Raw genomic sequence first — 24,715 nt, 5'->3', positions numbered from 1 at the left:
CTTCTTTTATACACAAAACAACCAGCCAGTTATCTGCTAAATAAAAAAAGGTTAATGTTGTTGTCCACTTATCCAGTCATTGAGGGTAGGGAAAAAGTGATTTATACACTGGTATTAAAACATGTAAAACCAAATATTAATTATGCTCTTGTCATTCATTATATCAGCTGCATTTTTCTGCAAATTTCATGTTTCTGAATTTTTTTCTCTCCCTTTCTGTACAGCTTTGCTTTATGTTCTTATATTCAAATAGACTGAAGTGCTAAGTTAAACCATACTATTTCTTTTTAAGATCTTGTTAATTAAATGAGATCTTCGAAGATGATTGCTGATGGGGGTTAAGATGATTTTGGAAGATGCCTATGCAATTTTAATTTTCAGTGATCAGAATCATAGACTAACTGGTGATATCAATATAATAATTAACAACAATTATGTTTTCATGCAAAACATATTTCTAAAATCTGAATTTTGAATGACAGTTTACAGTGATCAGGGAGTGTCTGCTTCTTTTCGAGTTCCTTCTGGGGCAATTTTACCATTTGGATCCATGGAATTGGAGCTAGAGAAGAGCAATTCGACTGAAGCATTCAGGTCTATCCTGGAAAAGATAGAAACAGCCAAACTGGAGGGTGGTGAACTTGATGTTCTATGCCATCAACTCCAGGAATTAATTTCTTCCCTGAAGCCATCAAATGACTTCATTGAAAGCATTGGGAGAATATTCCCAAGCAATGCACGTTTAATTGTTCGATCCAGTGCCAATGTTGAGGACTTAGCTGGAATATCAGCGGCTGGACTTTATGAATCAATACCCAATGCTAGTCCTTCCAATCCAACAGTTTTTGGAAATGCAGTTAGCCAAGTATGGGCTTCAATGTACACTCGGAGAGCGGTTTTGAGCCGCCGTGCTACTGGTGTTCCTCAGAAGGAAGCTTCAATGGCAGTTCTGATCCAAGAAATGCTTTCACCGGATTTATCATTTGTACTACATACTGTGAGCCCAACAAACCAGGATAATAATTGTGTGGAGGCTGAAATTGCTTCTGGCCTTGGTGAAACTCTAGCTTCTGGAACCCGGGGTACACCATGGCAGATATCATCTGGGAAATTTGACGGGCAAGTGAAAACATTGGCTTTTGCAAACTTCAGTGAGGAATTGCTGGTACGAGGTGAAGGGCCTGCAGATGGGGAAGTTATCCGATTGACTGTTGATTACAGCAAGAAACCACTGACAGTTGACTCAGTTTTCCGTCGACAACTTGGTCAACGTCTTTGTGCAGTTGGGTTTTTCCTGGAGAGAAAGTTTGGTTGCCCACAGGATGTGGAAGGATGTCTTGTTGGAAAAGACATCTTTATCGTACAGACAAGGCCCCAACCCAGTAGACAGATCTCCTGTCTCTCTCTATTGATCGATACGGAAGCCTTGCACTGTAGTTGCTGGGAGTACACATTTAATACAGGAAGCACATACTTCTGTATTGCACCAGAGCTATGTTCTCCTGATGGAAATGGAATGAAGTTCGACTTCGACAAATTGTTGGATATGAAATCAGCCGTTACGGTTGACCTGTCTACGATTGTATCTTGTGTAAAGTATGTAGATTTATTTCTTGAATTACATTTTTGTGACATCATAATATTTAAAAAGTTAGCTTAATACGCATCAAGTGTCTACTCTCTTTTGTTAGTTCCTCCATTTTTACCTCTTCTGTTTTTCAGAAGACCTCGTGTTCATATCTCATTTCTTAAGTAAATGTAACCAATAAATATATCTTTCACTAAGGATTTCCATATAATGGCCACAAATAGTTGCTGCTAGAGTTAGCCAAATAATGATTAACTGACCTTATTATGAAATTCATTTCAATACTTAGTACTTGACCCAGTTTTATGAGGAAAAATGAAAACTTTTGGGTAATTACGTGGGCCCTTGAAGTTGAGGTGGGTATTTTCTTTGAAAAATTGTAAGATAAAGGCCAGTAACATGCTCTCTAGCACATTACTCTTAACATACACTTAATTTTTAAGAAATTTCAACCAATAAAAGATGATATGTTTAAAAGAGTGTATCAAATAGTATGTTGCCGGTATTTCTCAAAGTGTAATTGTTTCTCCTACTTTAGGTGCTGCTTTTAAGTGTAGGAAAAAATAATTTATAGAAAATTTGTGATTTGGTTTTAGACTATCCAAGCTGTGACACCCTCTACCTCATACAAATTTATCCAAATAAATAATAAAGTCATCTCGATTTAAATAAGGTCGTCTAAGACTTCATACAATTAATATAGAAACCTATACTCCAATGTCACATCCTATTAGAGCATGGTATCTCGACGTCCTTCAGCACAATATTCCTTAAAGCAATTCACCTAGTCATCTACTCCCCCGAACACAAAGTTCAAGATCATCATAGGATCCAAATACAAACAACACACAGGGAGTGAGTTATCACATTCTTAACTAATGGAGAGAAACAAGATAACATATAGGTATAAATATCATATAAACAAAATAAAACTTACTTAAACATAGCTCACGTCATTTCACCATTTTGTTGGCCAACATCACATCACAACACAACACATCTCATTCATTTTCACAACATTCACGTACTCGAGGATTAAAACACAATATCATCAAGTCAATCAATATCGATCAATACACAAGCATTATGCAACATATACACTAAGACTCAATACTATATGCAATGTGATACCATGTCAGTGAAAAACCTCGTCGGGCGCCTAGGAGTACATGACAAGACAAACCACACACTAATAAGTCAGATCACTCTCACTAGGTAAAATCATAGGGAGACCAGTTAGGGTCACACTATTTTGCGAAAATGCTCCAATCATGTGGGATCAGCACATGCTTAAAGGAGTACTCAAACCGGGTGTATTTATCCCCAAGGCCTACACTCCGAAGAGTCCGTCAGGGTCTCTCCCTCCTGATTCAGGTCCAACCCAAAAAATATTTTAGCACACAAATTCTATCTATGAACTGTACAAAACACACGACTCCTCAATTGTTCTAAAAATAGTTTTATCTCGTTGCGCTTGTGATTAAACTCGTCGGGTCCCCGTAGTGATTCTAATCACAATACTCGTTGCACATTAACTCATCGTCCTTAAAGGGTCTTAGCATTAACTTGTCTCCCTTAAATGGTCTTAACATTAACTCGTTACCCTTAAAGGGTTTTAGCATTAACTCGTTGCCCTTAAAGGATCTTAGCATTAACTCGTCGTCTTGAAAGAGTTTTATAGTCGTGCGATTGTACAATTCATAGTACATAACTCAATGCACACAACATCTCAATCACAGACATACTCAATTTATCACATACACTCGATCTCAATCACAATGGTATAATCTCAATTTAACACGTTATTACACCTCATGAATCATATACACTTTACCTATGAACTATGCAATACACACAACTACTCAATTGTTTTCAAAATCATTTTAACTCATTGAGTTCCCACAGTAGATCCCATCACAATACTCGTCGCCCTTAAAGGGTCTTAACAATTATGTGATTGCACAGTTCATAGCTCACAACTCAATACACATGTATTTTACCTTTAATCACAGGTTCAATTTATCACATACTCATGATTTGAATCCCAATTTAATAATCTCAATATAACAATTCATACAAAAGGTTTATCACAACATAGGGAGTAAAATTTCTCAAATAATTTCACACGATTATATAAAAATCATAGGTCAAAACATAAAAACATCAAGAATACTCAAATTTATCAATCAATTCTCATAAGAACATCAATTAGTATGTAAAACATAACAATATTGTATTTATAATCTTAAAGGAAAAAGTCTAATTCAATAAATATCTAAAAATAAACCTCAATTTAATCCTCTAAAGATTCCTACACATGTTCATTCTAACCCCAATTGCGATAAAGTTATCCCTTACCTCTAAGCAAGCTCACGTGTGCATTGTGACAGCAATAGTGGCATCTCTAACAGTTTCTTGAGATTCCTCCAGTTTTTCCTCTGACTGCTCTAATAGGGTTCCCAAACGTCAGGGAGAAGGAAAAAAGATTGAAACCTCCATTTTGTACTATCTTCGTGCGATTCAGTTTTCTCTCTCCAGGAATACTATTTCACAAATCCCAACGGTGATTGTGTGCGGAATTAAATCTCGAACCACATAGCAAAATTTTACGACAATCTAATGGTTAACGAGTTGAATATTGTAGTTTTACTGAGACAGTTTTGAGTTTCTACGGAAAAAAAAAGTTACAATAAAAAGGGTTTTCTCTCAGCTCCAACATCTTTTTGTAATTGTCAATGGTGAGAATGTTCGGAAATGAGTTCCGACCATGGTGCTCAAATTTCATGACGATCTAATGGTGAATAAGTCTAAGATCGTCATTTTTTTAGATAGATTTGCTGGTATGCAGGAGGGAGGAGGAGAGGGAAAAACAAAATTAAGAAAAAGAGAATCGACCTAACACGTCTCTATTTATAGTTAGGTACTTGCAACTTATCATTTACTTTATTTATTTATTTTTATCATTTTATAAAAACAAACTCTATTTTATTCCCTATCAAATGAATAAATAAAATATTTTTTTTATTTTCTCTCAAATCATTATTTTAATTAATAAAATTATTTTTCTTTATTTATTTAATTGTAAAAAACTTATTATTTTTCTAAAACTCTATTTATTTACGAATAACAATTTTTTTAAAATTAAATTACCAAAAAAGTAGGATGTTACACAATCAAGTTGACCGTCAATCATAAGAAGTGTTACATTTTTTAGGGACCATACCTTTCAGGCTTAGCGTATGAAGGATTGTGAATTACCTTTATTTGCTTCTTTTTCAGGGTTTTGTTTATGTTTGCAAATTATTTAACAGTTTTCTAATACTTAAATTGTTTAAAACGTAAATAAAAATTTAATGTGCTAAAGAATTTAGCAAAGACAAGTTACTGTTATGCACTTCAAAATAAATAATATGTTCAAAATTGAGGACATTACAGCTCACTTCTCATCCTTATCTTATGTTTAGTTTTTCTAATCGTCCATATCTTTTAATTTATAATGTTTTATCTCCATCTATAATTAAATTTTAATAATTTTTAAAAATAATTATCAATAGTTAAATATAACTTTATATCATAATTTAAATTTTTAATGGTGAATTAGATTAAAATATAATTTATATGCTCAAATATATTCATTTCTTATGATTTTTAATTATAATATAATGCTATATATTTAAAAGTATTTAATTAATAATATCTTAACCTAGTAGTTTGAAACGATTAAGATAAATGTTCCTTAACTAGTTGTAGGCGTGACATGTTAAATGCAACGGCCAAGAAGTAACAAAAAAATGTTGAGAATGTTTAATTGAGAAAGTGGAGAGAATGAGAACTTCAATCTACATATTGTAAATTTTAATTTACAGTACAAAAGAAAATTATAGTTTTTAATTTTAAAAATACAATAAAGAAGCTAAAATACTAGTTATTTGTAAATACGAAACAATTAGTTTTGTAATAATTTTATGTACCAAAAAAATTATCGTCTAATGTGTAATAATTGGTTTGAGTAGTAGCACATCATGGATGTTTCTTGATTAAGCTTTGGAATATAACCTTTATGATGGTAAAAAAAGAAAAGAAGATATTAACTAAAAAAAAATCACTATGTTATGGATTGGTTTCCGATTCAAGTCATGCGTAAATATTCATGTGATTTATGTCACCATATTGTGAAGGCAATTCATGAGTGTCCTGGTTTATGGATGGAATAATTTTTCAAAATAAATTTTGATAAGATTCTGTTTTATTTATATCTAGGAAAAGAATGAATAAGAGAAAAAATTGATAAGATCCCACCGCTTTGAAGATGTGATAAGATCCTATATTAGTGATAAGTTATGGAATGAATTTTGAAAGTTGGTTAGAAAGGAAGCCAAATTTGAATAGGTTTGGTTTGATTGAAGGGATAAGAAGTAAAGAAGTATTGGATGGATGGGTGGTGTGCTGTAAAGTGAAGAGGATCCGTGAGGTGTCCCACAATCCATATATAATAGCGAGGATGAGCCATGACGCTAGAATTGGTTAGTTGGTAATGACTGGACAACACATATTTCCGGACACGGAGAGATCATTCAGTTGGGTGTTATCCATCAATCAATCATAACAGTTGTTGTTGTTGTTGTTGTTGTTGGGGATGGGATCGTGCCTCTCGGTGTCGGGGGCATCGGCCTCCGTAGATGCTTTTGATGAATCATCTTCCAATTCCAGTTCCAGAACTGCCTCTGATTATAACATGGAAATGCGGCTCCACAGAGTTCCTGGCAGATTATTCTTGAACTGTTCGTCCCAGGTTGCTTCCTTGTTCTGTAAGCAAGGTCGCAAAGGGATCAACCAGGATGCCATGCTTCTCTGGGATAATTTCTCTTCAAACAAGGACACCGTTTTCTGTGGTGTTTTTGATGGCCATGGACCTCATGGCCATATGGTTGCAAAGAAGCTCAGGGATTCCTTCCCTCTCAAGCTTATTGCTCAATGGAATTTGCTTCATCCTAACAACAACAGCAGCAGCAACAACAACAGCGATACACCTTGTGCGGTTGCCCCGGGTAACATTGGTACGCTCAGAGACTCCTTTGTGAAGGCTTGCAAGGTGATGGACAGAGAGCTGAAAGTGCAGCATCAGATAGATTGCTCGTGTAGCGGGAGCACGGGTTTGACGTTGCTGAAGCAGGGTCAGGACCTTGTTATTGCGAATGTGGGTGACTCCAGAGCAGTATTGGCCACCCAAGATCGTAGCAATGGTTCTCTTGTTGCTGTCCAGTTGAGCACTGACCACAAGCCACATCTCCCAAGGGAAGCAGAGAGGATAAGGATTTGTAAAGGAAGGGTCTTTTCCATTAAGAACGAATCAGGGATTCCTCGAGTATGGCTCCCCAACATTGATTCCCCTGGCCTTGCCATGTCACGTGCTTTTGGAGATTTTTGTCTCAAGGACTTTGGAGTCATCTCTGTTCCTGATTTCTCATATCACCGCCTCACTCAAAGGGATCAGTTTGTTGTCTTAGCCACAGATGGGGTCGGTTTTCATTTTCTTTCCTTTATCTATATGTTTTCATTTCTCACTCACATGTCACTTTGACAGGTATGGGATGTTTTATCCAACGAAGAAGCTGTGGCCATTATCTCTTCTGCTCCTCGCTCTTCAGCGGCTCGAATGTTGGTTGAGGCGGCTATTCATGCATGGAAAACCAAGCTTCCCCTTACAAAGGTTGATGATTGCTCTGTCGTTTGCCTCTTCTTTCATTCAGACTCAGACTCAGACTCACTTAGACTCGAACCTCAACAAAACCACCAATAGCCTCTCCTCACTAATTTGACAGTTACACTCGCACATCCCCTTCAGGTTTAACAAAATTTCCTTTGATATCTCTCCTTTATATAACAAAATAACGTTGTATATACTTTCCGTTAATGATTTATGTAGTTATATAGATGGAGAGATGTAGTCATGTAAAAAGAAAAAGGAATAACAAGTTTTATTAAACCTCAGGGGTGTGAGATATAATTTGTCTTATATTAGGGAAAAGGGACACCGTCTTCTTTTTTTCTTTCTCCTTTTAGCTGGAGGTCATTTCCTTCTCTGTATATCTGGTAGATGTGGACTTCTGTAAATCCAAGTCTCTAGATTATATCATGTGGTTTATCCAGTGGGTTAACTGAAACAGGAGAATTGAAAGAATAAGAATCATCTGTTTGTTACGAACGCTTGTTCGGTTTATTATCTAGTTTTATTGTGACTTTTGTCTTCTTGTGCATAAAGATCAAGTCAGTGCTGTGATTAAGAATTGACCTTGTTTATAAATGTAACTTTAATTTGCAAAACAATCCTGGTAACAATCATATTACATCATTTGAATTGGAATTTTGAAGGGAAACAAACCAAGACTAAACTGACCTTGTTATTTGTATTTTACTTTAAACATTCCAAATAGCCAACAACTTCCAAAACCAAACTCATGATATTCTGGCAACACAAAGGTGCATTCTTTTTTCTTCTTTTTTTTGTATAAAATCAATTTCTTGTTGGTTACTACTGCAATTGCTAACGCTTCCTTAGTAGAGTTGAAACAGAAGCCTGATCATTTTTACATTGAATTCTGTAAAGACTTGGCAGTATTTCATGTTGCTCTGCGCAACTCGAGCAAAATGAGTACAACACAACTGAAATTATAAATTGGGCAAAGGAAAAAATATACCTTGTAATCGCAAGTATTTTTATTTGTAATTTCCCTGTCTATAATGATGTTAGTTGGGTTATGATCATAATTGGACTGATGTTAACAACTTATAGACTTTTAAAAGGTATGCGTGAATAAAAAGGAAGATATAAATAACTTCACATTTTGCAAAATAAGATGTGTTACTTTGTGGTTGGAGGTCTAACAAGGATTATCTTCTACCAGTAAAATATGCTATTACATACTATACTGCCATGTTGATCAGTCAAGTACAAATCAGTCTTTTATCCAAACCGGGTCAACAATAATAAACCAAACATCGATTTAGCAGCTCTGGTGGCTAAGAGGAGTCTTGCATTCTAGTTATCGAGGTTGCAAAATCATTAACAAAAACGTCAGCCCCTTGCTCATTTTGCCATGTGAGTTAATATTCGGCTAATTATGGCCTCCTTCTTCCCAGAAACAGGAAGATTATGTGCTGTAAGATAATATTTTAACTCCACCACAGTCAAGTCCTTTAACTGCAAAACAAGATCAAATGATTCCATATCAGCAATTTTAAAAGTTGAAAGAGAGGAACAAGGTAGCCAACTGAAAATATTAACCCACTACACGTTCTACCTAAACTTTTAAGAAATTAGATCTAAGGTACTCAATTTTGAAGTGTGGCTAACCTCTTGTCCACGATATGGGAACTTTGAGGCATAATTACAAGTTTGTGACCTTATGTTTCCCATTTTGCTCTATTATTGTTATGATTTATAGTAAGTGTGCAACAGGAACTTGCGTAGATGCTGAATCATTGATAACAAATTTCTATATGGTGTCTAACTTCTTTGAACATAGGGAGCAAGTTTAGGTTGCTTATCCAGTACAGCTTGCCTGTATTTTTCTACGGGCTTGTGTTACTTAACACCTAGGACCAATCACAGCATGACCTTCCAAGGTAGGTAACTAGCTATGTTTGTTGTAAAATTGGCTCGAGGCTTAAGCACACCTGCTTATCCCAAATTTGATCAAGATTTCCATAAAAAAGCACTGCATGAAATAACTTTCAAGGTTTACCTTCCCAGTATCAGCAAGATCACCCCAGTCATAGTTTTCACACTCTTTTGTTGCAAACTCAGCATTTGCTTTTCGTTTCTTGGAGGCTTCAGTAGGCTTCTCAGTGCCAGGCTCATTTTCCTCATCATAATTATCCCCATATACAGAGGTTTTGAATTCTTCTAATGCTCTTACCACTCCTGGTCTGCAGGTGATACATAAGAAAGGTTATCATTTCATACAGAACTCTTGAACAGCAAACAGTTTCCAACTAAGATATGAAAAGCCAAACAGGATAAAACAGGTATATTTTCTTTCTTTCAGTTTCATTTTACAGTCTGCAAATCAGGCACAACAAAATATTCAATATATTATGAAAACCTTGAGCTTACCTGGCTAAGCCTTCCTCGTCAGGTAATGATTCATCTTTCATTTCCGGAATATCATCCTCTTCCAGTGCCAATGCCTGCAATACTGCATAGTGTCTCTGCAAGGCTGAAAAATAAAACTTTTTGTTACCAACAGGAATCATAATATTGTTTTCTTTTTTTTTTTTTGTCAAATGGGAATAATAATAACTTGAAAAACTATACCAAGTCACATATACCAAGCATATCAGTAGTTAATGATCTTACACTGTTAGGAATCCAGAAATTGAAAAGAAGAAAAAGAACAATTTTATTAAATAAAATAGAAGATAATCTCTCCTCCAAAGGGTTTCCCCTTTTATGACAAAGCCACTTCTTTATCCCCACAAGGTTTACTAATCTGAATGCCTCCCCTCTACCATAGTATCCTCCTATTCGGGCCTGGCCCATAACATACCTCTAATTAATCTTTTTTCCCCTAAAGATAAGATAAATAATAAAAAAGATAAAGATAGACAAAGATAAAAGGATAAATAATTCCTATTTTTCTTTATAAAGATAAATAAAAAAGATAGCTAACTTATTTCTATTTTTCCTAGGATAAATAAAGATAATTAACTTATTCCTATTTTATAGTAAGTCTCCTAACATACACTATCAAGGAATTGTATCAAAATAAGTAAACAGAGCGCAAGTCAGTAAAATGTTATTACAAAGTTAATATATTTCTATAATTCTATTGATTTCAACAGAACACAAAATAAGAGGTCCAATTCCTGGGTAAAGTTAATGGAATGGAATGTATAAATTCAATGCTATAGACCATGCTTTCAACAACAAAAAAATGTAGTAATTTATCAGTGTTGCAGAGATGAAAATATTCAGGTAGAAAATGAGATGGATAAAAAAGGATATGAGAGTTAGAGGCATCTATTAAGGAAAAATGGTTTGGTCATGCAAGGAGAAGCCAATAGAGGCCCAGGTAAGAAGAGTTGATGAGGTAGAGAATAGTGTGACAAAAAGAAGACGATGACAACCAAAAAACTTTAGGATTCATTGAAAAAGCCCTTGATCCTTCCAAAAATTTGGTTTTTAAGTTTAAAATAGAACAGTCGCTTCAATCAAGGTACCCAACCCCACCTAGTGAGAATAAGCTTTTGATGTAATTTATCAGATTCAAGAATGAACTCTTCAATATAAATAGCATTTAAATTGAAATTCTGGTAACATTTAAATAACATACAAGTTCAGTAGAATTTCTCCAAGCAAATGAATATTCTAAAGTATATTCAGAGAAATCTTGAGTAAAACTGCTACTTAAATTGTAGTGTAAAGTCTTTTAACCCACTATCTTTGTTCATTGGCAACTAGTCTGCATATAGAAATCATTCACATGCTTAAACCAATATCTTAAAGAAGTTCCAAGTAAACAGTCTATAAGGAGGTTTGAGTAATGATGACACAATGCAGCAGACGCAAGGCCTATAAAAAAATGCAGCAGGCGTAAGAATAATTTACTACAAAACAAATGAAGCTTACTAGAATGTTAAAAACAGAATCACAGAATATCTAGGAGAGGAGGTAGTAAGAAAGAGCAAGAGGAAGAGAGTCAAGAAGAGGCTTACCAGGGTTGGAAATTTGGCATACAGAAAAATCTTTCAAGTCAATACGCTTAATTAGATTGGCTGCCTTTTTTATTTGATCATCACTTGCTATATTCACCATCCCACTTGTATCTGAATAACGCTGTAAAAATCATGCACGCCTTAACAATAATTTCATATTTAAAACTTAGTTTTCATTGTTTTGACATATAAGGTTTAAAAACAAGTCCAAATATTGCAGTTCTCTACCTCTTCAACAAATCTGATGTCATCAGAATATGGAAGATAAATCATGTGCATTCCAGGCGGCTCAATCTGACCACCTGATTGGATAACTTCTTCCTAACAATCATACACAAGGTAAGAATCTGATTCAAACACAGATTAAATGAATAATTGATATCATGATAAGATTGTATTTTGAGATTGCAATAAGATTATTGAGATTTTTTAGATATAGGTTGAAATTGTGATAGAACATTTGAAAGATTTTGTAAGTGTATATGAGTGAATAACTCCATTTAGTTAATACAGCTGTCAGTTAGTTAGAGTCTCTGTATGTCTATATATATTAGATTGTAAACAGAGACTCAGTGGCTTTTGTAACATTTTTCTAATGCAATACAAAAATCCCTTTTCTTCAGATTTCATTGCAATAAGCCAAATGATACACCAATGTACCCAAATATAGCAGCTTCTACTAGCTTCTACCTAACCAAGGGGAGTCCTACTTTGATCCTAGGAGATACTGGAGGTTGGTTCGGAAGCTAATTGACATAACAAGGCCAGACATAGGGCAGGTTGCCCAACTGATAAGCGATCTTTTTCTGACTACTATGTTCTTGTCAGAGTAATCAGACGTAGGAGATCACCACATCATTTGCTGGTTCTACATGTACAAGCAGCCAGGGCCAGAATACCAAATTTTATATTATAGCAATATGACTTCTATTAACCAACCATACTATCTCAAAGTCATTGCTGCCAAGTAGTGATGCTGCTATAATAGGAATCAGTCAATAACTCAAGATGTTCACAAGAAAGTTTGAGCATAAGTAAAAGGATCAATGACAGAAAAATGAGATGTATATGCAAGACAATTATAACAGCAAAGTAGCACTCTAAAATTATTCAGAAGTTTAGAGACAAAGCCATCAAACTAATGTCACATGCAAGCTCTTGAAGTCAACAAAGCAATCATTCATTATAACACCAAAACATTCTAGCATTCAACATATTGTACCTGCGCAATAAGAGCAACCAATTGAGGGCGAGAGGAACTACCACTAAATGCAACAGCAAAACTGAAAGACACAGCAGAGAATTACTTTGATTAGTAATTAATTATTAGCACATACAATATCAATCATGCTCAGTAACTTAGTAGTATTACAAGAGGATGCTTAGTTAATCTGTAATAATTGTAGCTTTCACAAATCCCTCTTTCCCTTTTCCTACTTACACCATGTAACTAGCCCATAATTAGCAAAGATTTCTTGATCTTGAGTTGATTCAACATTCTTCAACTAGAAACTCTAACTTGATAAACGAATAAATTTATCAGACTACATTCTTTAAGATACAAAATTTTCATAGTCCCCAAAAAGATGTCAGTGAAATTAAACAGTCTTAAATGCAAGGAATCAAGGATACCGATTGAGCTGTATCATGGACCTATGAAGGGCAATGAACATGCACATGCTGCTGTCTGTACCCTGCAAAACGAAGAGGCATCAGAGAAAAAATATTATGAAATACAAAAGATGAGAAACATATAAAATAGAGAAGCATGTAAGATACATTCAGAGCAACCATTATACAGGTCAGCATTTCCAAAATACCAATAAATAGATCACTTGATACAAATACTACTTGATTTGTTAAAAGGATAGTGTAAGCACCCATTTGATGAGGTGAAGGAACATATATTGTTATTCTTTAAATTGAGGGAAATTAGAAAAGTCATCAGAACAATCTTGCATCAAAACAAGATTCCTGGTGGCAGGATGATGAATGCACATCATCTATGGGTCAATGAAAAAAACATCTGTTGAGACCCCACATCAACGAGAGATATGGCCAATGTAGTCCTTATAAGGCTTGAGCAGTTGTCACCTTACAAGCCAATTTTGTGGGGTTGATTTAGGCCTTAAGACCAAATTCTAAAAAGTGAGGACTTGCTCAAACCTTATAAGGACTACATTGGTCATGTCTCTAGTCAATGTGGGATCTCAACACACCCTCTCAAAACCAGGACTGGACATCTAGAGTATACAAAAGTATTTACTGTAATTGTGTGTTCTTATTTATAATGAATAATCAGTACAATATAGGGAAACATAATAAAGACTATTAATGAAAATAATCCCTAATTATATCTTTAACGTAGAGCATGGACAAATGTGGGTGGCCCAATAACAACACCTCCTCACACCTAGGAATAGACATCTAGCGCATAGACAAATACAAGCTTAGAGCCTAACTCAACCTCACAAAACCAAATTGTAAGGTGAGGATTATCCAAACCTTATACGAAGGGCTATATTGGCATGGGATCTCAACATTGTCAATACACAATTTCACCAAAATTAAACAATGTTCAAAGTATTGGATTAGAAATCAGCACCAAGCAGACAAGTTGCAATTTAAACCAAACATTATCCATAACTAAATATTTCATCAACAGTTCATGGATGACAAAAACACTAACCTCGTCACTAGGATAAAGGAAAGTTGATGGCTTCAAGTTGTAATAATCTCTCAAGCAACTCAGTGGCTTGAACCCTAAAAGATGTAGATGTCCAGTAGAAACTCTTTTAATTTCAGAGAGTTGCTTCATTGAAAATATAATATTCTGGCTGAAAAATAAAATAAAATAAAGCAAAAAATTATAATTACAAACAAAAGGAAACAACACAATCTCAAAAATTAGAATAAGAACATCTGAAGTATTTCTACAGGCGTGCATTTAGCAATTTTATGCCACGCACTTACTGTCCAATAAGGCAATAGCTTCAACAAACTTACATATTAAATTTGTAGGCTAGATATCCCACACTTGAACTATGGTTAGTCAGTCTAATCCCCTTTCAAAGTTGCAAGTCTGCAACTATTTCTAACTAAAAAAAATCCACCCTTTCTAAAATATGGTCTCAACTTGAAACATTTTTGAAAGAAAAACATCCAAAACACAGGCACATAATTTCCAGTAAAATGAAGAGAAAAAACTCTAACTTTTATACAACTAGCTAGCTTTAGGGAGACAGGTGGTGTTTGATTCATTTTCTATTTTCATTTTCAATTGATACTTTTCACTCATAATTACAGAAATGCCACCTTATTTTCATTGTTTCTCTTAGATTGTGGGTTTGAGCCTAACTCAACTCCAAAAGTTAGCTCTCGTAGGGTAAGGTTACCCCTCACTTATATACTCTTTCTTGGCCTTATTTCTAGCCAATGTAGGACTTGAGTTTTTCCCAATGCACCCTCTCATATCCAGCACTTTTGGGCTTGGTGCGTGGATAATATGGTGAGTGGCTAGTTAATGGATTTAGAATGAGCTATGACACCATCTTAGAATGTGAGTTTATACTTAACTCAATCCCAAAAGTTAGTTCACAAGGTGAGGGTTGTCTCCCACTTATATATTATATCTTTGCTTTATCTCTAACCAATGTGGGACTTGAGTTTCTCCCAATAGTTTCTGAAAAAACCCTAAAAATAGGAAACAAAATCAAAACCAGGAGATCATTTTTAAATTTATTAAAAAACCCTAAAAATAGGAAACAAAATCAAAACCAGGAGATCATTTTTAAATTTATTAATTATTAAGAAAAACATATTATTTGAAAGTGAAAACAGAAAAACCAAAATACCTCCTAGTTTTGAATTCGGTCAACCAAGACCAATCTCAATTGTCAAAGACAGCTGGCCAGCTTAGATTTGGCTAGCATCAGGAAGGGTTTGCTGGTAGGGAAAATCCTTAATCCTGTTTAATTTTAGTCTACATTGGAAGGAGGTCCATAGAATAGATGTTCTGATTCTTGATGATCACTGTGTTCTATAAATACTAATTACTAACCTCCAAAAATCAAATATCAGACCCCAACCTCACTGCAACTAGTGGCTTTTCTGAGACCCTGTTCCCCTCCCTCCTTTATCCAGCAAAAACCTCCTAACTGGCAACACTCTACATTACTACTCTTCCCCACCACAGCAGAACAAAGAAAACTGCTAAAAATTCTCTCCATCCTATGAACCACTCAACTAGGATCTAATAATTGTAAAGGGAATAAAAGGTATTGCTGGAAACACAAGACTGAATATGGTGATCACCCATAGAGAAAAAAGCACCCTTCCAGCTATTGAAGTTCTTAGATACCTTCTGAAGCACTGAATCCCAAAAATGAAACAGCCCAAGGATTATCACTCAAAAGAATTTGTAGCCATATTAGTCACCCTTAAATTTTCAGAAATTAAACAAAGCCATCTATCTCATTTCTTCCTTTATTGACAGTTTTCTCCCAGAACAAAGAACTGGTTATGATCTAGATCCCAGAAACTTCTATTCTCAGCAATGACTCATATAGTACAGTTAATATTATTTGTCAAATCCAATCTAAATAGAAAAAATTGAAGTGAACAAAATTGTCCAAACAAGCAAATTGATAACATTCAAATTAAATAAAGATAAAAATGCTTACTTTTTATAAGGAAGAAACCGTTTAGTAGGTTCTTCCACCAATGCACCAGTATCAACACAAATGAAAGTTCTTTCAATCTGCACCATCAAACCAGTTGACCACTGTCTTATACAGTTCTAAGAGCACTCAGCATTATGGTCTGACTAAAAGAGTATAACCAATGGTAATTCAAAAGCATTATGTTTCTACAGATAAAAAGCATTTAACAAAAACGGGCATGATTATAGAGTATAGACACTAACAACAGGAAAAATGAGGCAGCGATTTGTTTGGCGTTGTAATGTAAATTATATAACAAGAACAAGACGAATAAATTCTCAAATTTAAATTGTAACAACATAATGTTAGATTTCAACTTAAAACCAATTAACACCAAGTGAAATTGTCCAACAGATATATAAGTTGCACCCTAAGAACTGAGGGAGGCAGGCGATGTGGGACTTTCTAACACATAGAATTCCATGGAAAATAGACTATTATCAAATTGAGGTTATAAGATTCATCACCTTCAAAGGATGATTAGTAACAGAATCAAGCCATGTGATAGCTCCTACACATCAAAAGCATGGACTGTCATTCATTATAATATAAGCTGAAAATATATAAGTTATAATTTTCTCTGTTAAAAACTTAAAAGGGACCAAGGAAAAATCTTGCAAAGGTCATACGGATGAAAATGAATTTTGCAAAATAAAAGCTGCTAAAAGCTAGAAAGTGACAAAATGCTTACCTGGGACGGTGGGACGAATTAAAGCATAAGAATTCAGTTCTATTGATATCCCATTAACTATCATGAACTTAAGTCTTTTGACTATGCGCTTGGTAAACATGCGCTTTCTTAACTGATCTTTCATATCCTCCAATCTGAAATTGAAATACAAAATTAAAAAAAAAAAAAAAAAACTGACTTAAAATGAATTGTGTTAAAAAAAACACTACTTATAATTTTAATCCAATATTAACTACTTGCCCTGGTTTAGACCTCTTAATCATAGTTGCTCAACATCATAATCCCCATGCAATAGAAATAAACAATGGTACAAAAATATGAGCTGTTTTATTCAATGAAGTAATGATTTCAAGCAGTAACACATGTTCATCCTTAAAATGATTGAGAAACAGAGCCTGCTTCCACTGTAATATGTGGTTCACATTAATGAATTTCACCTCTTTGATTGGGAAAACTAAGTAAAATATAGAAAAGAGACCAATGCATGCCAATTGTATAGAAGTATCCCAATAAATTAGTCCCCTAATGTTTTAAGAAAAAGAAAAAGACAACAAAAGCCTTTCCCTACTAGGTAAGATTGGTTATGTGGATCAAATAGTGTCATAAATGTCTTGTCATAAATCATGCCCATTGAATAAACAACAAATCATTTGAACCTGAATCTTTCTTAATGGTTTGGCTGATAGTTTTTTCTACATCTAAGTCTAATTATTTCATTATCCTCTATAGGATCTACTCTCCTTACTAGGACTTCTATAGTTCTTTTCCACACATGTCTAAACTACCTAACGTGAGATTCTATCATCTTATTTGCTAATGTATATGGGTAGTTTGGGCCTTTAAGCCAATTTGTAAAAACGTATCTATGTCCACTTAAAACCCAAGAACAGTGTTCTCCAGCAGTTGTGCCCCTTTATTTTCTAGTGAGTGACTTTTCTGATGGGATATTCTCTGCTGCACGTCTGTGTCTGGTAGGCCTTATTATCCCTGCTTGCAGCATCTCGTCTACCAGCTTTTAAATTTCATTCTTTTGTGAGATGGGCAACTGATTTCTGTCATAATAGTGGGGAAATAGGCTGATCTAACTTCTCAGATAGTGAATGCACACCATAAAATTTGGGATATAGCACAAGCAAATTATGGGTTAGAATTAATTGATATTAGATGTCAAATTTTTCTATTTATACCTTTGGTTTTTAACCGTGCCGAATGTCGTAGGGAGATCCATGTAGCCGACCTCAACTGGTAGGATAAAACTTTCTTGTTGTTGTTCCCTTAGTAAGGCATTGGGAGATACCTTGTTCCTGTCTTAACAAGGATCCCATATAAGCCGCACATGCCTACCATGCTGATCAAAGGTCATTGTGACTTATGAGAGCCTTCCAATTTACCTTCATATATCCCAACTTCTCCAGCCACAAAATTCCCAATATGATGTCCACACCGACCAAAGGAAATAGGTGAAAAAATCTTTGACACTGTAATCCCATCCAGTTACAAACCCAGTTGCCTACAAAGCCCACTTGACTTCTAATGTCCAACCCCCAATCTAACTGTAAACTCAGGAGTCTCCTCGACTGGTAACTTCAGTGCCACTGCTAAATAATTCGGATGAAGCTATGACTGGCTCAGCTGTCAACCATCACTACTACGATCCAATTTGCCACTACTCGCAATTTCAGAGTATTTGGCTGAGTAAAGCCTATTCAAGAGGTCATATTGCATCACCACTAACTCCGGTTTTATATCCTCCTTCTGTTTTTCTGCTCCTTCACCCTCTGCATTCTCCTTGTCATCTGCTTCTTTTCCTTCCGATATACATGACTCAAGTGTCGTTCCGAACACCAGTTTGGACCACACAATTTACTACTCTCTACACTACTGGTCACAGTTGTTGTGATGGAGTTTGACCCATGTTTTACAGTAGGAATGTGCTCTATGTAGGGACAGGGTCATGGTAGTGGGTTGCAAATTGGTTAGGCTCCCCTCGGCCTGAGTTCAATGCCTTGGCCAGTGCAGAATTCCCATAAATCTGCTCTCAACTCCTATTACCAACTCCTATCATATCACCATATATCTCTTCTGACTTATATTTGATATACAAGTCACAAACTGATCATTACAATATTGAATCACAATATATGCCAGGACCCTCTCACACATGAACCCCCCTAAAACTAAAGCCCAAAACCCAAAGCCCCAACCTTAAATTAAGAAGAATATCTGCAAGTTTTTAATACTGACTGAAAACAAAACCACAATGCCTAGGAACTGTACCAACCCTGCTGTTGCATTGGTTCCATCCAGGGCCTTTTATTCTACTCTTAGAGTGTCTAAAATTAAAGGATTCCTTTTTATTTTATATATTCAGCACAAGTTATTTTAACTATCCAACTCCAACATAGATGTGTTGCAACCAAAAAGACATATCAGAACCATTTTATGCAAATGCTTTGGAGCATTTACTGGCATCTATGTATTTTATAAAAATATTCTTATGAAAAGTAAAAACTTAATATAGACAAAAAAAAGGAACAAGTTTAAGCTCACTACACCTACTAAACAATTTATGTGCCTGAAACTTAACGTTTCGGCAGCATATAAGTCAAACTCCAAAGGGTATAACTAGTCACCCCATTTCAATAACATGGGAAAATTAAGTCGGAGAATATCATAAATAGGATGCCATACTTCTTTCCTGCTGATGGCATAAAGTCTACAAGATCATCTCCTTCCAACCCAATCAAATCCTAAAAGACATACAATTGATAAGTAAGCATGAATAAATCATATAATTAGTATCAATTAACAGAAGAAATTGGGGGAGGGGGGAGCATAACAAATATATGTCAAAGGTGTGTAGACATACAGCATAGAATTGAGATACATTGAACACCTCATCAGGGTGACTCAAGGGAAGAAGTTCAATAGAAATGCCAAGATCCTGTGCATCCTTCACAAACCAAAAAAAAGTAATTATGAACTACTAGCATCCTTCAAACTCTATGGTTTTACCATCTATACTATAAACTAAATCATATACAAATTGGTACTTTAGCTCTCTGCAGTGTCATTCTTGTCATATCTGATTTTACTGCCCCTTTGATACTCCCAAAAGGATCATCGTCATTTGTGAACAAAAGTATACGTTTGTCAACTGTCTTTGCTGACCTGGTATAAATGTTTCCCATTATTAGTTACCAATAATCATGTAGAAATGACAGTAAGTAATGTGAGTATCTTCCCATAGCCTATATATTACCCTTTACGAAGAAGTGCCTGAGCCGCCCAGATAGCATTGTAGAGAGAATTTTCTCGAGTCCCAGACACAATGCCATGCTGACTTCCAATGATTTTTGAAAATGATTCTAGAGAAGATTGAGAACAAACAAACACTAGCCTAAGAATTAAAAAGTGCATAACACACACAGCAAGACAGATTCTCTGACTCAAATATTAATCTTATTAAGTATAGTTCTCCACACAATAGACTTCATATGAAAAATAGAAGTTCAGGAACTTATGCAAGCATTACATAAAGTTTTTAAGGGTTAAAAAAGATATCACTTATACAAGTAATAACTGTGTATTATGTTTTATTAGTAGACATAATCAATATAAACATAGGTGTGGGATTTATTATTACATTCATTGTTTTACAGCCTTTCAACCGATTAAATTGTGCTCCTTACTTAAGCAACATAAGGGTGCAAGACAATCTGCCAGCAAGCCAAAACTTTAATGATATTGTCAGCCGTTGATATGACCAGCAAATTACAGATTTAAAAAGAATACAAACCAAGTTAAATGTCATTTGATATATAATATATAACAGGAGATGAGCAAAAAATATTTTAGGATAAATAAGATCCGTCAAATGGTTCTCTATACCCACCACAACCACCGGAAACCCCAAAACTTACCCTCCAGCTGATAAAATTCTTTTATGAGCCTTGCTGTTGGCCTGTCCAGAAACTCTCTTTCAGGAACATTAAATACAAAAACACTGTTTAAGTCTTGTAAATTGTTCTTCTCCCTCTGCAAAGATTAAGTAAATAACAAATAAATTAAGAGAGAATCTTATATAACTAAAAGTGGTGAATGAAATCTTACAGTGTTGAAGAAGCATATGGCAACTTGGTCGTAGGATCTGTTAATGATCTGAGACTCGAGAGTTTGAGAGATACAAGAGATGGCAATGTGGAAGTGAGTTTCACCATTTTGGTCGTCTTCTTCCTGCGAGTGGCACGGATAGTCATTAAAATGCATAATAAAAATAAATGAAAGAAGAAGAAGAAGAAAATAGAAAACAAACAAACCGCAGGGCAAGTAGTGCTGAACATTTTAGGTGAAGCATCGACAAGGTAAACCACATATTCTTTGCTCGACTCGTTTTCCTGATAAAATCAAAGTATTTTTCATATACTATTAAACAAACATAGAAAAGGAAAAAAGGAACGCAGCAATAGTTACGAGGAGAGAGAGTTGAGCTTGAGGATCATCTTCGTCGTCTCTGAAGATGTCATTATCATTATCATTATCATCACCGTCCAAATCCATCTTCCCCACTTCTCAGTTCTCAAATACAAACCCTTTTTTCTCTCTAATGCGCGCCCAGAATTTCGACCGTCAACGCAGTGCCCTTTGCCTTTACCAAACCAAACAACGGGAAATTTTAGAACTCGGTTTAAAAATTTTGCATGGTTAAATGTAAATATATATCTGTAATTGATGATTATCTGTACAATGAATAGTTTAAATTTTAATATAATATTAATTTTTACTATTGACAATTCTTAAAAAGAACATTGAAATTTAATTTAAAAATACTGATAAAAAAATAGTAGATAGAAAATTATAAGGGATTAATTAAGATTTTAATTCTTAAATTTTTTAAAAATTTGATTTTTAGTCATTAAACAAAATTTTGACTAAGATTCTTAAACTTTTTAAAAATTCAATTTTTACTTTCTAAACAAAAGTTTCACCAATCAAAATCCTTAAACTTTTTAAAAAATAAAATAATTTGACCAATTAAATTTTTATTGTAGGACTAAAAATTAAAATTTGAAATTTTAGGTATTTTGACTAGTTAAATTTTTGTTTTAAAGACTAAAAATTTAATTAACCCAAATTATAAGTGACTAAGAAGATAAAATATACAAAGATAAAACAAATATAATTTGAGAAGGTTAGAAAAAATAACTAGTTGTGTAAATGGTGTGTAAAATACACATCCAAATGAGAAAAAAGAGGATTGAGCATATCTAATGGAGAGAAAAAATATAAAGAGTGAGATCTCTAATAAGTTGTGATTTAGGGTTAAATATGATTTTAATTTGTATAAAATATACAAAAATTATTTAGTATTTATAAAGATTTTTCTTTTTAATTTTAAGAATCTTAAAAAAAAATTAGTGTTACTAACATAGTCCCATAAACACTATTGAATATCACTTAGAAATTGGAATGGTTACTTAACCTTCCATAAAACATACAAGTATCACATGATAATAGGGATCAAAAATAATGATCAGGGATTCATACCAAAGAAAAGTTTACAAAATCAATTATCGCTCATTTTATAGGAGTTAAAACCATTTTTAAGCCAAAAACCTTTACGTATAAACAACATTTTAAAAGTTATTTTTCAATAAAAGCATCTTTTAGAGTTTACTGTTTTTATGGCATATTCACCCCAGTACAGTTTATATTGCTTTCGTTTAAACAGGAGTTCATGAATTTCTAAAAAAAATGTTTATGATACTTGTCATTTCGATTGTTCATATGGTGCCTGTCAGATAATTAATGTCTCCGTGGTGTTTAACTGTTAAGTAGTTGATTTTTTGTCATGTAATCTTGTAAATGACAATTCTATCGTTAATCAAACAATCCGTATACACACACACACACGGAGAAACTAGTGTGGGTTTGACCAAGGACCCTGAATTCTTCTTCTATGTATAAGGTCAGGCAAGTGGTAGAGTTCGAATAGTAAGTTTTGAAGTTTAAAGCTTGTACACAAAATATATATATATATTGATAAAGAATGGATATAATTGTTTTACAACGTGCAGCGAGGGAACCCTTCAATTCGCACCTCTCTACCAAGTCTAACTTAAAAACACAGAATTATCAAACACCCAATTTATGTGTTAGAATGTCTTGCTTTTCGCTACTACTATTGTCTGGTGGGCATGATGATTTTCTCACAAAATAATTGGAATATTCCACTTATCTCTGGCTGATCTTTTTTCTTACATTTAAGACAATAGAGAGTATTAAATTTGTTATAATCGTAATATTTATATATTAAATAGTATTTATGGTATATTTAAATATATATATATATATATATATAGAATATTATTTTATATATGCATATTATAGTTATTGTTAATTCAGCATGTGTTCTGGTTTCTGAAATAAAATAAAAAAACAAAAATTTGAAAAATAGAAACTAGAATAAAAAAAATCAATAAAAAGGACCTCACTTATTATTTTGACTGTTACTAATTACGGAAATAAGTTACTTAAATGTATTAAATTAATTTTTGAAAATTAATGCATTAAAGAAACTTATTTAATGTATTAAATAAGTATTTAATGCATTTCAGGAAAAAGCATTTAATGTATTAAATACAGTTTAGAAATTAATTTTTGTTTCATTTTTTATTTATAAAATTATGTTTTCTTTTTACATATTTGTAAAATTATTTGGAGAGATGAAAAAAAATGTGTAAAAAGAAAGAGTCTACCAACAAGTAGTTAGTCCAAATAGTATTGAATTCAAATTTTTTAAATAAAGTTTTGATTTCAAATTTTATAAATGAAAAAAATGTAATTGATCTAGAGATCAATTAAATTTTCTTGTTAAAATTAATTATGAATAAAATTGATAGATAATTCTAACATAATTACACAAAAAAATCTTTAATCATAATACTCCCTTTAGACCTAAAATGTAAAAAAAATAAAAAAAAATCAATTGTGTTAGATTAAAATATAAACAAATTTTAATTAACTATCACCTACTTTATCACCTACTTAATGATGTATTTTCAAAACATCATTCGTTTAATTGAGTTTTATTTTTAATAATCTTATTTTTTTTTCTTATATAATCAATATAGATGATATTTTAAGGAATAAATTAACTTTTTATTGAAATTATCAAAATTAAATAATATTAACTAATTTTTTGTCTAATGGTTGAGTCCAGAGAGAGTAATATTTGTGGGTGGAGTTTTACTGGTGGATGTGGACAGGTGTGAGCCACATGTTACCATGCAGTGAGTCAGAAAAAAGAAGTGGCAGGATATCCGGCGGGTTCACGGCTTGGAAGTTGCAATAAATATTAAATGAGGATGCAGATATTCTTCTTCTGTCGGTGGTATGATATATATATATATATAAGGCCGGGCAGAAAGGAAAGGAAATACTATTACATAGCAGAAGCAAAGAAAATACTATTACTAGCTAATGAGTATGTATCTGAAGCAGAAGCAGATGATAGTGGGTGTGGCATTGGTGGTGTTCTTGTTGTTGATTTCGGTGAAGGGACAAAGCATATGCAACGTATCCTTACCAGATTTAATGACATGCAAACCAGCGGTGACGCCTCCAAATCCAACGCCACCCTCCCAACAGTGCTGTTCTGTACTCTCACATGCAGACTTGCCCTGCCTTTGCTCTTACAAGAACTCCCCACTATTGCCTTCTCTCGGAATTGATCCTAAGCTCGCCCTCCAACTCCCTGCCAAGTGCAACCTTCCTCATCCTCCCAACTGCTAATTAATGCTTCTGCTTCCTACTTAAATAATAATAATCATAGTTTCTAATTATTCTCTTCTCTTGTGCACTCCTTTTTTTTCCGGCTTAAGATCGATCCACGTTAATATTTAAGAATGTCGATAATCTCATGTACTAAATATGATAGAGTACAACCATGACAAAAAAAAGAACCAAAATGAATGCGTAAATATTAGAAGACGAAAA

The 24,715-nt window shown here is 33.9% G+C and overlaps 3 protein-coding genes across 4 annotated transcripts; 2 read left to right on the top strand and 1 right to left on the bottom strand.

Annotated features, from left to right (window-relative positions):
- Nucleotides 1-5,961: 5,961 nt before the first annotated feature.
- Nucleotides 5,962-9,625, top strand: LOC114403068 (probable protein phosphatase 2C 33). 2 transcript variants are annotated; one of them, XM_028365787.1, is made up of 3 exons: nt 5,962-7,106; nt 7,173-7,433; nt 9,524-9,625. In XM_028365787.1, the coding sequence occupies exons 1-2, from the start codon at nt 6,225-6,227 to the stop codon at nt 7,386-7,388; spliced, it is 1,098 nt and encodes a 365-aa protein (XP_028221588.1). In that variant the 5' UTR covers nt 5,962-6,224; the 3' UTR covers nt 7,389-7,433; nt 9,524-9,625. The 2 variants fall into 2 exon arrangements, with proteins under 2 accessions (XP_028221588.1, XP_028221587.1); XM_028365786.1 differs by lacking the exon at nt 9,524-9,625 and having other exon boundaries at nt 7,173-7,819.
- LOC114403067 (ATP-dependent DNA helicase 2 subunit KU70) lies at nt 8,396-21,397 on the bottom strand. Its single transcript, XM_028365785.1, has 19 exons — nt 21,191-21,397; nt 21,037-21,114; nt 20,831-20,953; nt 20,641-20,755; nt 19,980-20,085; nt 19,771-19,888; nt 19,587-19,670; nt 19,409-19,467; nt 16,718-16,851; nt 16,494-16,537; nt 15,988-16,064; nt 13,995-14,142; nt 12,938-12,999; nt 12,528-12,588; nt 11,534-11,626; nt 11,306-11,426; nt 9,705-9,807; nt 9,334-9,517; nt 8,396-8,789 (listed from the first exon to the last, which is right to left on the bottom strand). The coding sequence occupies exons 1-19, from the start codon at nt 21,275-21,277 to the stop codon at nt 8,676-8,678; spliced, it is 1,911 nt and encodes a 636-aa protein (XP_028221586.1). The 5' UTR covers nt 21,278-21,397; the 3' UTR covers nt 8,396-8,675.
- Nucleotides 21,398-24,138: 2,741 nt separating this feature from the next.
- Nucleotides 24,139-24,561, top strand: LOC114401180 (putative lipid-transfer protein DIR1). The gene has a single exon (XM_028363626.1). It carries the CDS (start codon nt 24,200-24,202, stop codon nt 24,509-24,511), a length of 312 nt encoding a protein of 103 aa, XP_028219427.1. The 5' UTR covers nt 24,139-24,199; the 3' UTR covers nt 24,512-24,561.
- Nucleotides 24,562-24,715: the final 154 nt, after the last annotated feature.

Source organism: Glycine soja, chromosome 20 (genome assembly GCF_004193775.1).
Source record: "Glycine soja cultivar W05 chromosome 20, ASM419377v2, whole genome shotgun sequence".
In the NCBI taxonomy this organism is placed as follows: domain Eukaryota; kingdom Viridiplantae; phylum Streptophyta; class Magnoliopsida; order Fabales; family Fabaceae; genus Glycine; species Glycine soja.
This window is presented reverse-complemented; position numbering and strand designations above follow the sequence as displayed.

What these genes read in the sequence shown, in the direction of transcription:
- LOC114403067 (XM_028365785.1), bottom strand. Translation starts at nt 21,277, where the DNA reads ATGGATTTGGACGGTGATGATAATGATAATGATAATGACATCTTCAGA. An exon ending in AAGCTCAACTCTCTCTCCTC is followed by an intron (nt 21,115 to 21,190) that starts GTAACTATTGCT and finishes TGATTTTATCAG; the next exon opens with GAAAACGAGTCGAGCAAAGA. An exon ending in TGGTTGCTCTTATTGCGCAG is followed by an intron (nt 11,627 to 12,527) that starts GTACAATATGTT and finishes TATGATTGTTAG; the next exon opens with GAAGAAGTTATCCAATCAGG.
- LOC114401180 (XM_028363626.1), top strand. Translation starts at nt 24,200, where the DNA reads ATGAGTATGTATCTGAAGCAGAAGCAGATGATAGTGGGTGTGGCATTG.
- LOC114403068 (XM_028365787.1), top strand. Translation starts at nt 6,225, where the DNA reads ATGGGATCGTGCCTCTCGGTGTCGGGGGCATCGGCCTCCGTAGATGCT. An exon ending in TTGTCTTAGCCACAGATGGG is followed by an intron (nt 7,107 to 7,172) that starts GTCGGTTTTCAT and finishes TCACTTTGACAG; the next exon opens with GTATGGGATGTTTTATCCAA.